This window comes from Microcaecilia unicolor, chromosome 4, assembly GCF_901765095.1.
Source record: "Microcaecilia unicolor chromosome 4, aMicUni1.1, whole genome shotgun sequence".
Taxonomy (NCBI): domain Eukaryota; kingdom Metazoa; phylum Chordata; class Amphibia; order Gymnophiona; family Siphonopidae; genus Microcaecilia; species Microcaecilia unicolor.
Genome location: NC_044034.1, coordinates 298,099,730 through 298,114,184, shown reverse-complemented (window position 1 = coordinate 298,114,184; position 14,455 = coordinate 298,099,730). Strand labels below are relative to the sequence as shown.

General features: G+C 42.5%; 1 protein-coding gene across 1 annotated transcript in view; it reads right to left on the bottom strand.

Annotated features, from left to right (window-relative positions):
* ACTG2 (actin gamma 2, smooth muscle) overlaps positions 1–13,808 on the bottom strand; it is a 42,987-nt gene extending 29,179 nt beyond the window's left edge. Inside the window, exons 1-2 of the mRNA XM_030201787.1 lie at positions 13,703–13,808; positions 475–621 (exon numbers count right to left, since the gene is read on the bottom strand). Coding sequence (XP_030057647.1) covers positions 475–600 — 126 coding nt within the window. The 5' untranslated portion in view covers positions 601–621; positions 13,703–13,808. The remainder of the gene's footprint in view (positions 1–474; positions 622–13,702) is intronic.
* Between the last annotated feature and the right edge of the window lie 647 nt (positions 13,809–14,455).

Sequence of the window (14,455 nt, the reverse complement as noted above, 5' to 3'; positions counted from 1 at the left end):
TGGCAGGGATATCTTGCTTGGGATTGGGGGGGGGGGCAATTAGAAATCTAAATGAAGACACGAGGGGTAAACTAAACAAAGTAGCAGCTATAATCCTAAATGAAGACTTGGAGGGTAACATGTATTGGGGGGGGAGGGAAGGTAGTTACAGCCCTTGAGGAAGATATGGGGGTTGCCTTTACAGAGAGACAGTTACAACCCTAACCACCTTACTGGTCAGACTTGATGGGCCCCTTTCAATCTTTATCTGCCATCATCTTCTAAGTCATATGTTAAAATGTAATATCTGTATTAATTCATAAAAATTATCTAAGAACCACAAGTTAAAAGAAATTCCTGCATTCCTGGGATGTTTGGATAATTGATCTGATGAACTCTTATGTTGTCTTTTGATATCTAGGAAGGACTGGAAACATATGTGCTCTAAGTCTAAATGCAGGGAGCAAAAAAGCCCAAGAAAGGGCTGGCACATACCTGGTGACGAGGACGGCCCACTATGGAAGGGAAAACAGCACGGGGAGCGTCATCTCCAGCAAAGCCAGCCTTGCAAAGGCCAGAGCCATTGTCACACACCAGGGCTGTGGTCTCCTCCTCACACATGGTGGATCTGAGAGCTGGTACCTGCAGGAAAGAGAAGAGAATCCACAGATGTAACAATCCATGAACCAGGGTTGGAGCCTCCTTGCAGGAGATTCACCGTCAATAGCTGTTTAATCAAAATGGAATACAAAACCCATGCAAAGGATGGTTGTTGATGAAGTGTTTTACCACAGGATTTTGTTGTAGAGCAAGGCTGGCTGGTAAGTAGATATTATTGTTTGTCTCCACTGGGGAAAGACAAGACATAAAGAGATATTGGGCTTACATTACAACAGGGAAGAATTAAGGTAGATGTCAGAATGGACTTTGTCATTGGAGTGTGTTAAGAGCAACTTGTATCTAGTTTTGGATGGTTTTATGTACAGGAGATGATGCCTGGAGTTTTAGAGTAAAAATGAAAAGAAGGGAGATATCTAAATTTTACAGCAAAGTGCTTAAATCTAGGGATCTATTTGGATAAAGAAAGTAAGGAAATAAAAAAACAAAACAAAAGCAACAAAAAAATGTAGCAATCCACAAATGGCAGCAGATAAGGACAGAAAGGCCCATCCAGCCTGCTCAATTTAGGTTCATGTACAATGACACAGAGCCCAGCTAACCTCAAGGTTTTCCTTTGTATTTCATAACTACAGATCCTCCATAGTTACCCCTGGAATTCTGTCACTGTTTGTGTCCCCACCACCTCCCATGGGAGGCACCTCCATGCACTCACTACCCTTTCAGGGAGGAAATATTTTGTGTGTCGACCTGTTCTCCAGTTCACTTTCCAGTGGAAAAGGTTTGCCTCCTGTCCTGTGTCTGCATTATTTACTTAGTACTCATCCACCCACAAAATTGCTCAGGGCAGGGTACAATATAATCAGAAAAATGCAGTCTCAATGCACAATATAACCCAAAGCACAGATTATAGATAACTTGAAAAGAAGAGGCTTTTTCATGTAAAACTACCAAGCCAAAATAATAAAAAATGCAGTATAAAACAAGAAGTAATAAATACATCTGCAAAACTATTCTAGGCTGACTCAATGACTCAGATTATAAGTGCTGTACATTACTATGTGGAAGGTCCCACAACCTATCCCTGGGTTGGTTCTTCCATTCCTCAGGTCAGCTAAGGCTGGGGATGCTGTGAAAACAGTATACACTGCCCCTGGAGGGAGAGGAAGGAGGTGTTGTGGTCATTGTAAGAAAGTGACAGAGCGGCAGACAGGTGTGTGCTGCTGGGGCCGCACAGGGTACAAGGAAGGTGAGGTGCCAAAAATATGCCCTGTCCATTGCTTCCTCTGCTTGGCCATGACACAATGGGTGGGATGGGAGTGCAAGGGGGCATGTCACTCAGGGCGTGTTACCCGCTCAGGACACTCCTGGAGAGTGATGGCTAGATGGTTAGAATCAGGATCCATGGTAGTAAGATTCAGAAGGGGCCCAGGCTACATGGTCCCTGGCCCTGGATGGCCACTGCAGTGACCTGAGTATCTTTGAAGGATGAGTACAAAACGTGTGTGTGGGTGGGAGGTGGGGGAATTCCAGAGTAGTGTGAATGAAAGATGGTGCTAGATCTCTGTCCGGTGTTAGCTGAGCTGAAGAGAAAAGGAACAGGAGAGGACTTGCAGGTCAAATAAAATGTATTCTAAAATGGTAATTCTTTAAAAAAAAGCATAAATATTTAAAAACATTCAAAATAATACACTTGTTTAAGTGACTCCAAACTGCTGCTCCTGTCCTGCTACGTGTTTTCTGGAGGGGCAGTGCTTGTGTGCATGTGCTTATATGGGTATGTGGGAGATCCTCATTGAACTGGGTTTTCAGGATATCTGTAATGAGATAAACTTAAATGCAATGGAGACAGTACCTGCAGGATATCTCATGCATATTTACTGTTCATATCATTAGACTAATCCACACATCTAAATATCAAACCAACTAACATGTATTAACTAACAAGGATGTTACTTTCATACACAATACATTTTATTTATTTTTTTATTTTATTGCATTTGTATCCCACATTTTCCCACCTATTTGCAGGCTCAATGTGGTTTACAGAGTTTTGTTATGACATAGTCCTTACAGGATATCAGATACAATTGGTAGTGTACAAAGATTAAGTAATTGAAGAGTGAAGGAAGGTGTTAGGGAGGATAGTATAGAAGGGGGACTATCATATCTGGGTAGGTTAGTGGGGTAGTTTTGTAAGGCTATGGGTTCTCTTTGTAGGCCTTGTTGAAGAGATGTGTCTTCAAAGATTTGCGAAAGTTAGTTATTTCGTTGGTAGTTTTCAGGGCTGTAGGTAATGCATTCCACAGCTGCATGCTCTTGTAAGAGAAGGTGGTGGAGTGTATCAGCTTGTATTTTAGTCCTTTACAGCTGGGGAAGTGTAGATTGAGAAATTTACAGGATGATCTTATGGCGTTTCTGGGAGGTAGGTCCACAAGGTTTAGCATGTAGATTGGGGTGTCTGCGTGAATGATTTTGTATACCATCATGCAGATCTTGAACACAATGCGTTCCTTGAGTGGGAGCCAGTGAAGTTTCTCTCTTAAGGGTTTTGCACTTTCATATTTAGTTTTTCCAAATATGAGTCTGGCGGCGGTATTCTGGGCTGTTTGGAGTTTTTTGATACTCCTTTGCAGCCCGCGTATAGTGCGTTGCAGTAGTCCAGATGACTTATTACCATTGATTGTACCAGGGTACGGAAGATGTATCTCGGGAAGAAAGGTTTTACTCTTGAGTTTCCACATGGAGTAGAACATCTTTTTCGTTGTATTCTTCACGTGGGCATCGAGTGTGAGGTTTCGGTCAATGGTAACTCCAAGAATTTTCAGATTTTGTGAGATGGGAAGAGAGCAGTATGGTGTAATGCCTATACCCATATTATGCTACCTGAATGCAATAAACATTCACCACTCAAAGTGGCTTAAACCATGTCCAACAAATAACTGTTAGTTATTATAGCTACAAACAGCACTATAGCCACATTTTGGATAAATGGCTATGATTCCAGTCCACTTATGTGTCCAAGTTATCCGATGCTGTCTTCAAGCAGCTGAATCACATTCCTCCTTCAAGGCAATCACAAGTTGAACTTCTGACTGAGGAAAGATTTTGACTCTCTGCTGGAATATAAGTGAATTATCAGAAGAAGTTCAACTTGTGATTGCCTTGGAGGAGGAATGTGATTCGGCTGCTTGAAGACAGCATTGGATAAATTGGACACAAAGTGGACTATGAATATGCATGAGACAGATTTGCATTCAGTGGAGGTAGTAGGCATGCAAATCTCTTTTATACATATTTATTAGGGATATCCTGAAAACCTGACCCACTGGTATTCTTCAAGGACTGGGAGTGAAGGCAAATGTCTCCCTTGTGTTTTGTGTCATGTGAAAACCATAATTCTAGCTTTGAACATTTAGGAGCCAGGAGGCATTATTCCAAGGGAGTGCTTAGATATCAGTGTTTAAATATGCAGCATCAAATGTTCTTTCTGAAAGAAATGTTAATTTCCATATAACTGTTAGATACTCACCATTTGTTGTAGTGTAACCCTATTATTTGGTGCTTTTAATATATGCTGAACTAAAGTAGTTTTTTTAGCTTCTTAAGACAGACATGGCAGCACAGGTATGAGGAAGAGTAAATCAAAGAAGACATGCAGTGGATCTGCACACTCTTTTTCAACTTTGCACAAATTCTAACTAACTCCAGCGACTAAGATGACTCCATGTTACCTAGCACAGGGTGAGTCAATCCGGGCTTTACTTTGGGAAGTCATGCTGACTCCCCGGGCCTCAATATTGGAAAATAGTAAGAAGAACATGCCCTCTCACCCAGACACTTGACCCAGTTTCTGCAGGAAACTTATAATAAGCTGTACATTAGAACTGTTCGCTGAGCATCATTGCATTTTATAAGGAATGCAATGAAAAAATGTTTTCATCACAGTGCTGTAAACTAATGGCATGCAAATTACTGTGTGCTGGGCTTTATTCCAGAATATTACAAAATGTTATTGCTGCAATTCTGTGGCCTCTAGAAGGCACAGCAGAGCCTAGTTCAGTCTTCATTCCCGCCCACCCCTAGCACATCTCTTCATTTATAGTCTTAATTTATAGTCAACACACTAGAAAGCCATGCGAAAAATACAACAAAGAAAATGTTCCATTCAATGTGGAAACTCAAAAGAGTAAGACCTTTCTTCCCAAGGGAAATATTCTGCAGCCTGGTACAATCAATGGTGCTAAGCCACCTAGATTACTGCAATGCAGGTGCAAAGAACAAATCATTAAGAAACTCCAAACTGCCCAAAACATAGCAGCCAGACTCATATTTGGAAAAACGAAATACGAAAGCGCCAAACCCCTAAGAGAAAAACTACATTGGCTCCCACTTAAAGAACGTATTACGTTCAAAATCTGCACTCTGGTTCATAAAATCATACACAGTGAAGCTCCAGTATACATGTCAGACCTCATAGACTTACCAACCAGGAACACAGAAAGGTCAGCACGCACATTCCTGAATCTCCACTACCCCAGCTGCAAAGGACTAAAATATAAATCAACATATGCATCCAGCTTCTCCTACATAAGCATGCAACTATGGAATGCACTACCAAACACCATAAAACAATGCACGACCTAACAAACTTCTGAAAATCACTAAAAACCAACCTGTTCAATAAGGCATACCACAACGATCCATCCTAAATACCAGACAATGAAACTTATACCAGAACTGGACAAAACCGAACTCTCTCTACTTGACTGCTTCACTTTGTCACTAATGAACTTTAATGCAATACCACTTTGTATTTCTTATTCCGGAAATGGCGATCGCTATTACAGCATAATGTAAGCCACATTGAGCCTGCAAATAGGTGGGAAAATGTGGGATACAAATGCAACAAATAAATAAATAATTAGGAGAGCAAGAGAGTTATTTTCATTACAGAGTTTTAATTACATTTCATTACTTGCTGAGAAGCACACAATATACAATACTAGTAAAAAAGGCCCATTTCTGACACAAATGAAACGGGCTCCAGCAAGGTTTTCCTCGGAGTGTGTATGTTTGAGAGAGTGTGTGTGAGAGAGAGAGAGTGAATGTGTGAGTGTGTGTGTGTGACAGAGAGAGTGAGTGTGTGTGTGTGTGTGACAAAGAGAGAGTGAGTGTGGGTGCGAGTGTGTCTGTGAGTGAGAGAGTGTGTGAGAGAGAGAGAATGTGTGTGAGACAGAGTGTGAGAGTATGTGTGCGATACACAGACTGTCTGTGAGACTGAGAGAGTGTATGAGATCAAGAGACTGTTTGAGAGTGACTGTGTGACACATAGCGAGTGAATGTGATACAGTGTGAGATATAGAGTGTGTGAGAGTGAGAGAGAGAAAGACACTGACTGAGAGAGAGAGAGAGAGAGTGTGTGTGTGTGACAGAGATACCTCCCCCCTCCCTCTCTGGTCTCAGGACCCCCTCCTCCCTTTCTGGTCTCAGGACCCCCTCCCCCCTCCCTCTCCCCCCTCTCAGGTCTCTGGACCCCCTCCACTCTGATCTCAGGACCACCCCCTCCACTCTGGTCTCAGAACCCCCCCTTCCCCCCCTCTCTGGTCTCAGGACCCCCTCCCCTTCTCTGGTCTCAGGACCCCCTCCCAATGTCTCCCCTGTTTCTTTCTGCATCCTTCCATCCAGTGTTTCCTTTTTTTTCCGTACCCTTCCACCCAGCATCTTCCCTCTTTCTCTCCCCATCCTTCCACCCATCTACCCTCTGTCCTGATCCTTCCATCAAATGTCTCTCTCCCCCTTCTTCTATCCAGTGTCTCTCTATCTCTCTACCCTTTTCTGTTCATTGTCCCTTCTCTCTCATCCTTCCAGTCTCTCCCCTTTCTCTCTGCATCCATTCATCCATCTCCCCCTTTCTCTCCCCATTCTTCCATCTGTTTTCCCTCTTGCTCTCCCCATCCTTCCATCCGTCTACCCCTGTCTCCAGATTCTTCCATCCTGTGTCCTCTCTCTATCCCCTTCTTTCCCTCCAGGCCCGCCCACCCAACACAGACTTGCCAAGTCTCCCACGAAACACGCAGCGCCAGCTCCCATTTCCGGCCACTGCTGTATACAGGTAGGGCTGTACTTACATCTGCCAGGACAGAATGAACAGACAGATGAAGAAATGCTTACAGAAATTAGGACAGCTAACAAATTGGACAAGCAGTATAATAATGGGTGATTTCAATGACATCAATATTGACTGGATAAATGTTACATCAGGGAGTGCTTGGGAGGTAAAATTCCTAGATGTAATAAATGAATGCTTCTTGGAGCAACTAGTCCAAGAACCAACAAGAGGGGGAGCTATTTTAGATCTAGTTCATAGTGGAATGCAGGGCATAGTACGAGAGGTAATGGTGTTGGGTCCACTGGGAAACAGTGATCATAACATGATCAGACTTGAGCTGATATCTGGACTGAAATCACTAAGGAAATCTACTCTAGCAGCATTTAATTTTCAAAAGGGCGACTGCGATAAAATGAGGAAAATGATTAAAAAGAAGCCAAAAGGATTGGCTGTGAAGGTTAGGACTTTAAATTGGGCATGGATGTTGCTTAAAAATACCATCATGGAAGCCCAGACCAGATGTATTCCACTTATTAACAAAGGTGGAATGAAGAGCAAATGACAGCCAGTATGGTTAAAATGTAAAGTGAAAGGGCTAGTAGTGCCAAAAGAACATCCTTTGAAGAATGAAAAAAGATCCGAATTAATAAAATAAGAAGAAACATAAGCACTGGCACGCTAAATGCAAAGCATTGATGAAGAGGCTAAAAGAGAATATGAAGAGAAACTTGCCACAGAGGCAAAAACATAGTAAGAACTTTTTCAAGTACACCAGAAGCAGAAAACCTGTGAGGGAATCTATAGGACCACTAGATCATCAAGGAGCAAACGGGGCATTTAGGGAGGGAAAGGCCAAAGTGGAGAGACAGAATGAATTCTTTGCTTCGATCTGTATGGAAGAAGATGTAAGAGCCAACCCACCTACTCTTTGGTCTGTCAGAGATCTACCTGTACCAGAAGTGGTTTTCAAAGGTGATGGTGCAGAAATCTCAGTGATCCTGGAAGACGTACTGAGCCAAATCAACAAGTTAAAGAGTGATAAATCACCTAGACCAGATGATATACATCTCAGGGTACTGAAAGAATTGAAACGTGAAATTGCTGAGCTGCTATTTGTGATCTGTAACCTGTCATTAAAATCATCTGTAGTAGCTGAAAATTGGAGGGTGGCCAGGGGTGACCTGAGAAATTACAGACTCGTAAGTCTGACTTCAGTGCCAGACTAAATAATGGAAACTATTATAAAGAATAAAATTATGGAACACATAGACCAACATGGTTTAATGGGACAGAGTCAGCATGGGTTCAGCCAAGAAAAGTCTTGCCTCACCAATTTACTTCATTTATTTGATGGTGTGAATAAATAAAGGTGAGCCAGTTGATGTAGATTTTCAGAAAGCTTTTGACAGAGATGCCTGAGAAAATTAAAAAGTCATTAGACAAGAGGTCATGTTTTTTTATGGCTAAGGATTGGTTTTTGGACAGAAAGGGTAGGGTTAAAGGGTCATTTTTCTCAATGGAGGAGGGTGAATAGTGGAGTGGCACAGTGATCTGTACTGGGACTGGTGCTATTTAACATATTTATAAATAATCAGGAAATTGGAACAACAAGTGAGTTGATTAAATTTGCAGATGACACAAAATTAAAGTTGTCAAAACACATGCAGACTGTGACAAATTATGAAGACATTAGGAAATTGGAAAACTAGGCATCCAAATGGCAGATGAAATGAAATGTGGACAAATGTAAAGTGATGCACATTGGGAAGAATAATAAAAATTATAGTTACCTGATGATAGGGTCCACCTTAGAAGTGAGCACCCAAGAAAAGATTTAGGTGTCATTGTTGCCAATACACTGAAATCATCTGCTTAGTGTTTGGCAGTAGCCAACAAAACAAACAGGATGATAGGAATGATTAGGAAGGGGATGGTAAATAAGACCAAGAATATTATACCTCTGTATTGCAAACAGGATGCTAGGTATTCATAGGAAAGGATGGTAAATAAGACCCAGAATATTATAATGCCTCTGTATCTTTCCATAGTGTGACCTCACCTTGAGTATTGCATTCAGCTCTGGTTGCCGTATCTCAAAAAAGATATAGTGGAATTAGAAAAGGTTCAAAGAAGAGTGACCAAAATGATAACGGAGATGGAACTCCTCTCATTTGTGGAAGAGCTAAAGAGGTTAGGGCTCTTCAGCTTGGAATGAAGACGGCTAAAGGGGGATATGATTGAGGTCTACAAAATCCTGAGTAGTGTAGAACAGATAAAATTGAATTGATTTTTCACTCTTTCAAAAAGTACAAAGACCAGGGGACACTCAATTAAATTTAATGGAAATACTTAAAAAAATTAAGGAGGAAATATCTTTTCTCTCAAAGAATGGTTAAGCTCTGGAAATTGTTGCCAGAGGATGTGGTAACAGCAGTATCTGGGTTTAAAAAAGTTCCTGGAGAAAAAGTCCATAGTCTGCTATTGAGACAAACATGGTGGAAGCCACTGTTTGCCCTGGGATTGGTGGCATGGAATGTTGCTACTATTTGGGTTTCTGCCAGGTACTTGTGACCTGGATTGCCCACTGTTGGAAGCAGGATACTGGTCTAGATGGACCATTGGTTTGACCCAGTATGACTATTCTTAACATGGATGTCAAAGGAGACCCCCCCCCCCCCATCTCCCAGTGGCAATCCTTGATGATTTCTCTTTTAATAGTTGAAAAATTGGGAGTAGGGGATATCACCTCTGTGCAGGGAAAGAAACTTTGTCACACTTGGGAATCATTCTGGTTATCACTATCACCTGTAGCAAGCAGTAGAATCCTTAATATTTGATTGGAAGTTATTGGAGGGTCTCCCAAAGGGAGGAATGGGGACAGGGATAAGAGGGGGGGGGGTATAGTTGAGTGATATGGGGGATTGATACCGATATTACACAGTGACTAAGGTTTAGAATGTACTGGTAGCATGGACAATATTGTTTGTTGGATTTGGTTCTATTCTATGAGATTAAGAACAAAATGTTAAATGGTATTTATATTATACTGTTGACATGTATGCAAAATCCTAAAAAAAATAATTTAAAAAATATGTGCTACTACTATTTATCATTTCTATAGCGCTACTAGACGTACGCAGTGCTGTACTTGTACAGTGCTGCGTAACCCTAGCAGCGCTATAGAAATGCTAAGTAGTAGTAGTAGTACACTGGATATGAAGAGACAGTCCCTGCTCAACAGAACTTACAATCTAATTAGGGCAGACAAAGAAGACAAATAAGGGATAAGGAAATTACTAAGGTGGGAATGATAAAACATGGGTACTGAATAAGTGAGTAAGGGTTAGGAGTTAAAAGCAGCATCATAAATGTGGGCTTTTAGCCTAAAATTTGAAGATGGCCAAAGAAAAGCCAGCACACACCACTGAGGTAACCTGCAGCTGTTCTCTGAATTGGGCAAAGCCTTTTTTCTTTTTCCTTTCCTGTCAATGCACAAGCCAATTCCTATCCACTGTTCAGTACTGATTGGGGATTGGCTCACACACTGACAGGAGGAGAGGCTATCAGTTCCAGGGCACCTGGGATAATAGGCATATGGAGGTGCTTGGTCAGAGAGCTCCTGAGGCTGTGGCACCCCCCTCCACCCCCACCATGGACAGCAATAATTACTTGTGCCAGGGGAGGCATCCAGCAGTGTTCTCCTCATATGATGTCATCTTGTAAAAATGGTGGTGCCTGACCCCTAGAGACATCAGAACATACTGCTAGACATTAGCCTAGCAAATGAGGGAGTGCTTCCCTTATTTGGCAAGCTAATTCCTAGTATTACAACAGAACATACCATAAGGGTGAGGCAGAAGCAATTGGGCATCACTCCTGTCTTCCAGCCCAAGGCGGGTGGAGGAAGGTCGGGGAAGGGGAGTGTTTGGGGTCCACTTGAACCACCAGAAATTTATTTGAGGGCCTTCAGGACCCACTTGGACCACTAGGGATATCTTCATACCCATTTACTAGGGACTTTTCAGTGGGAGCAGGGGGGCTTCAGGGTCCACTTGGGCCACCAGGGATTTTTTTTCATTGAAGGACGGGGTGGCTTCTAGGCCCAATTGGGCCACCAGGGAACTTTGCGGATCTAGTTATCTAAGGTGAAGTGCTGCACAGAAATTCAGGTACCCTGGAACTTGTCTTACAGCCCTGAGCTGCAGTAAAGATTCAGCGCTACAAAGGAAGTAAAAAAAAGAAACTGTGCCACACTTTAACATGACTTTTTTTAATATTGGGAGCAATTTCTGATTCAGCCATTTTGCATGCAATTTCTGTGGGCACTGGGCTACCCTCTAGCACATTGGTTTTATTGTCAATTTTTCCACACTCAAGAGTAAGATTATCACAGGAAAATCAGAAGTAAACCACAGCATAGCTTATGTCGTCCCCCTAGTGTTTTGAATTTCCATCCCAGTGCATTGTGGGATTTGTAGTCCTTTTCCTTCTGTGAGCAATCAACACACTATCAGAGGGCGTTGGTACGAATGGGTGTGTTTTAGGACAGCATATTAAAAACAAAAATCAGGACTTGGCTAAAATCTCCCTCTAGAAATTTGATCATGCCCCACTGTTGCTTTCAATGTCTCTTGCAATCTCTATGTGAAATGAGCTACCCTGAACCATCCACTCGGGTTCCTGTTTGCAAGGACAATTGTAAAACAAATCAGAAGAAAAACACTAGAGAAACACAAATTACAGTTCTTGCTGCTAAAAATAGCAGCCTTCTGAATAAGCAGAGAAATAAAGAAAAATAAACAGGTGATACTTTTCTTCTGGACATTGCTGGCCTCAGATTAGCTCCCAAGAGGTAGTACAAAAATGTATTGTTAGTCCAAAACAAAATATCATTTTACATTTGTAGTCTTCATGATCTGCTTTTTATTTCTGTGCATATGTTAGGACTGTACTGAGCTATATCTGCACCCTGTGCTATTTGCCCATTGGCACTCCCTTGCCCTGTCCACTTTGCCACTGCCAGCGAGAGGACATGGTGGACAGGGAACAATTTTTGCGCCTCTCCATATTTTCATCCAGTGTGGCTTTACCATTCGCATAGCCCTCGGTATGGCACTAATTCAAGTGGACTAGCAGAGCAATCACACTACCTTATCCTTCTGCATACATTGAGAATCCTGGATTCTCACGTCCACTTACTCTAACTTGTGCCCAACATTGACCTTCTTCACCATGGACCTGATTTTTATCAACACTTCTCCCACAGACAAAGGATCAGAGAAAGCCTTTTATCAACTCAGGTTCTGGCTGTAACATTGTATGCTATGGTATAAATACGGTCAGGACATCAAAATTTCAGACAAGGGCCCTTTATACGAAAGGAGAGGGGTTCAGCTAGAGAGATATGGACATCTGCAACACACTTTCAGCACAGGTTATAGGAGCCAAACAACTAGGAGAATGAAATCATTAAAGCAAAAAACAGAAAAGGACCTTATTGGAAGGGGAGGAAGAAAGGCATGTGACAGCATTGTAGGCAGGTATAAGAAATGAGGCGGAGGGCTGAAGTGCACGGAACTGACATTAACCTGTGAATCCACGCCCCAGTGGTGGTGGAGTTGCAGCAAAGCATCAGGGGACTCTGGTGGCAGAAAGCAGGTTTCCTGCCAAAGCCAGGCTCCCTGATGAAAAAGGAGGGACTCGGAGCAGGGGCTTAAAAGCCTGCGAGCTCAGTAGAAGATCTATCTTTTGCCACCGAGGACATGAAGGAGAGATGTCTAATGGGCAGATTGATGAACCATACAGGCCTGATTTGCCAGTGTCTTCTCTAAGGGCCCAGACTAGCCTTTCCTGACTCTAAAGGTATTCTCCAGAAGGAAGGGATGAGTCTAGGGTACATCCTCTAAACCAAAGCAGACACTAGCAAGCTCATAAACCCATTAATTATAGAAAACAATCCCCAGTTAATTCTACAGACTGTCCAGTACAGAAATTAGCTTATAATTTTGAGACAGCTCCTGTGTGCCTGATTCCAGATAATATAACTTCTACAGGATACAGGATGATTGTTGTATGTTCAGTTATCAAAATCTATAGGGGAGTAAAGCAGGGCCTATGCAAGATAAAAATATGATCTCCCTCCTCCAAAAGGAGAGGGGAAAAAAAAGACACAAATTTTCAGAACTGAAAGCAGCACCAGGCCTGACGTTCAGACTTCCAAAGCAAGTATTTTTATTAAGAAAACAAATGACATTCTCTAATGCTGCTTGCTTTATCTTCCCTGACATATCACGTTTGTGATCTGCCAAGATACGTGTATCAAAGTGTGCAGTGAGCTCTACACCTCATACCAGTACAAACACGACAAACATATTCCCTGCCTGCATCACAGCTGCTTCCAAAAATGGAAATCTTGTGCCCCTTGCTTTGGAAGGAGCAGTGCTAGGTTTCAATTAGACCTGGAGGCAAGGAGCCTTCCTTCCAATAACACAAGACTCAGAAAATTATCCTAGCACTTATCCCTGCTTTCTGCCAGCATCTGAGCTTTTCTTGTTACTAAGTGCCTTCCAAATTTAGCACAGAATTTCTACTGCTTGCGCAGCCCCAAAATCAGCAGCAGAATATTAATACCACTCAAACACGTCATACAAAGAAAGAAAAATTATATTGCCACTAGAGATCCTTAGCTCTCCTGAAGCATGAGAGGAACGGATCACAGAGATATGGGGCATAATACGGTCCTGATGTCTGGCTCCCAGAGTTCCCAGAACTTGCAGCTGTGTTTCCTTGGGTGTTGCACAACGCCTTGGGGATAGAAGCAGCATCCGAGAACAAGTTTTAATCGGTTTCAGAACCAAATCATCCCTAGGCAGAGAGTGACTAGGTGCCCCCAGTACATGGCATCACTCTCAGATCCTTCCTGCTGTATTATTGCCCTCTGTGAGATTTCTTGGCCACAGCCTGAACCAAGATAACTCCTGCAACGGTACTCACCACTCCTGCAGGCGTTCCTTTCCTCTGGGACTAGGTCCTGATGTGCATTTGATGCACGTTCCAGTGAGGATATAAAACCTCAGAGGCGTATCTGTTCCAAACCAGGACCCTAAAAAGGCTGAACTGATGGTGTGCTAGCCATATGGCCATATAAGGTGGTTTATTTCATCCTGCTGACCTTGGGTTGATCCTAGTACACAGAGCAGTGAATTATTGACAGAAAAAAATGTATGCATACAAATTGCAGTGGCCACACCCCTTTGGGAATCTGCTCCTTTTATGCTACATTATAATAAACAAGTTTCACCCAAGTCCTTATAAGCTGTATTAAAAAAAAAGGGAGCAGAAGTACCTACAGATTCATGGGAGAGAATGATACCAAGAATGGCATGAGAAGAACTGGGCACTATTCCCCCCAAAGTGTGCAGAGAAAAATTCAGGAGCGCCACCACACGACATAATCATGAAAGAATGGATGCAGTAAAAGCAGGATTGTAAAAGACAGCCCATTACTCATCCTCTGGCAGACCCTGCAGAAGAATAAACACACTCAAAGTCTTTTCAAGAAGGTGGGGTGCAAAGTTCTTGGATCCATATTGGTCCTGAAGGAAACTTGCTCCCATCCAGGCTGGAACAACCTTTACTGGACAAGCTGAGACTATCCCAAAGATGACCGGGAGCAGCCGAGAGCACACAGATCCATTCTTCAGATAGGTCACATGATAGGGCTGTCACCTGGTTTCCATGTCACAA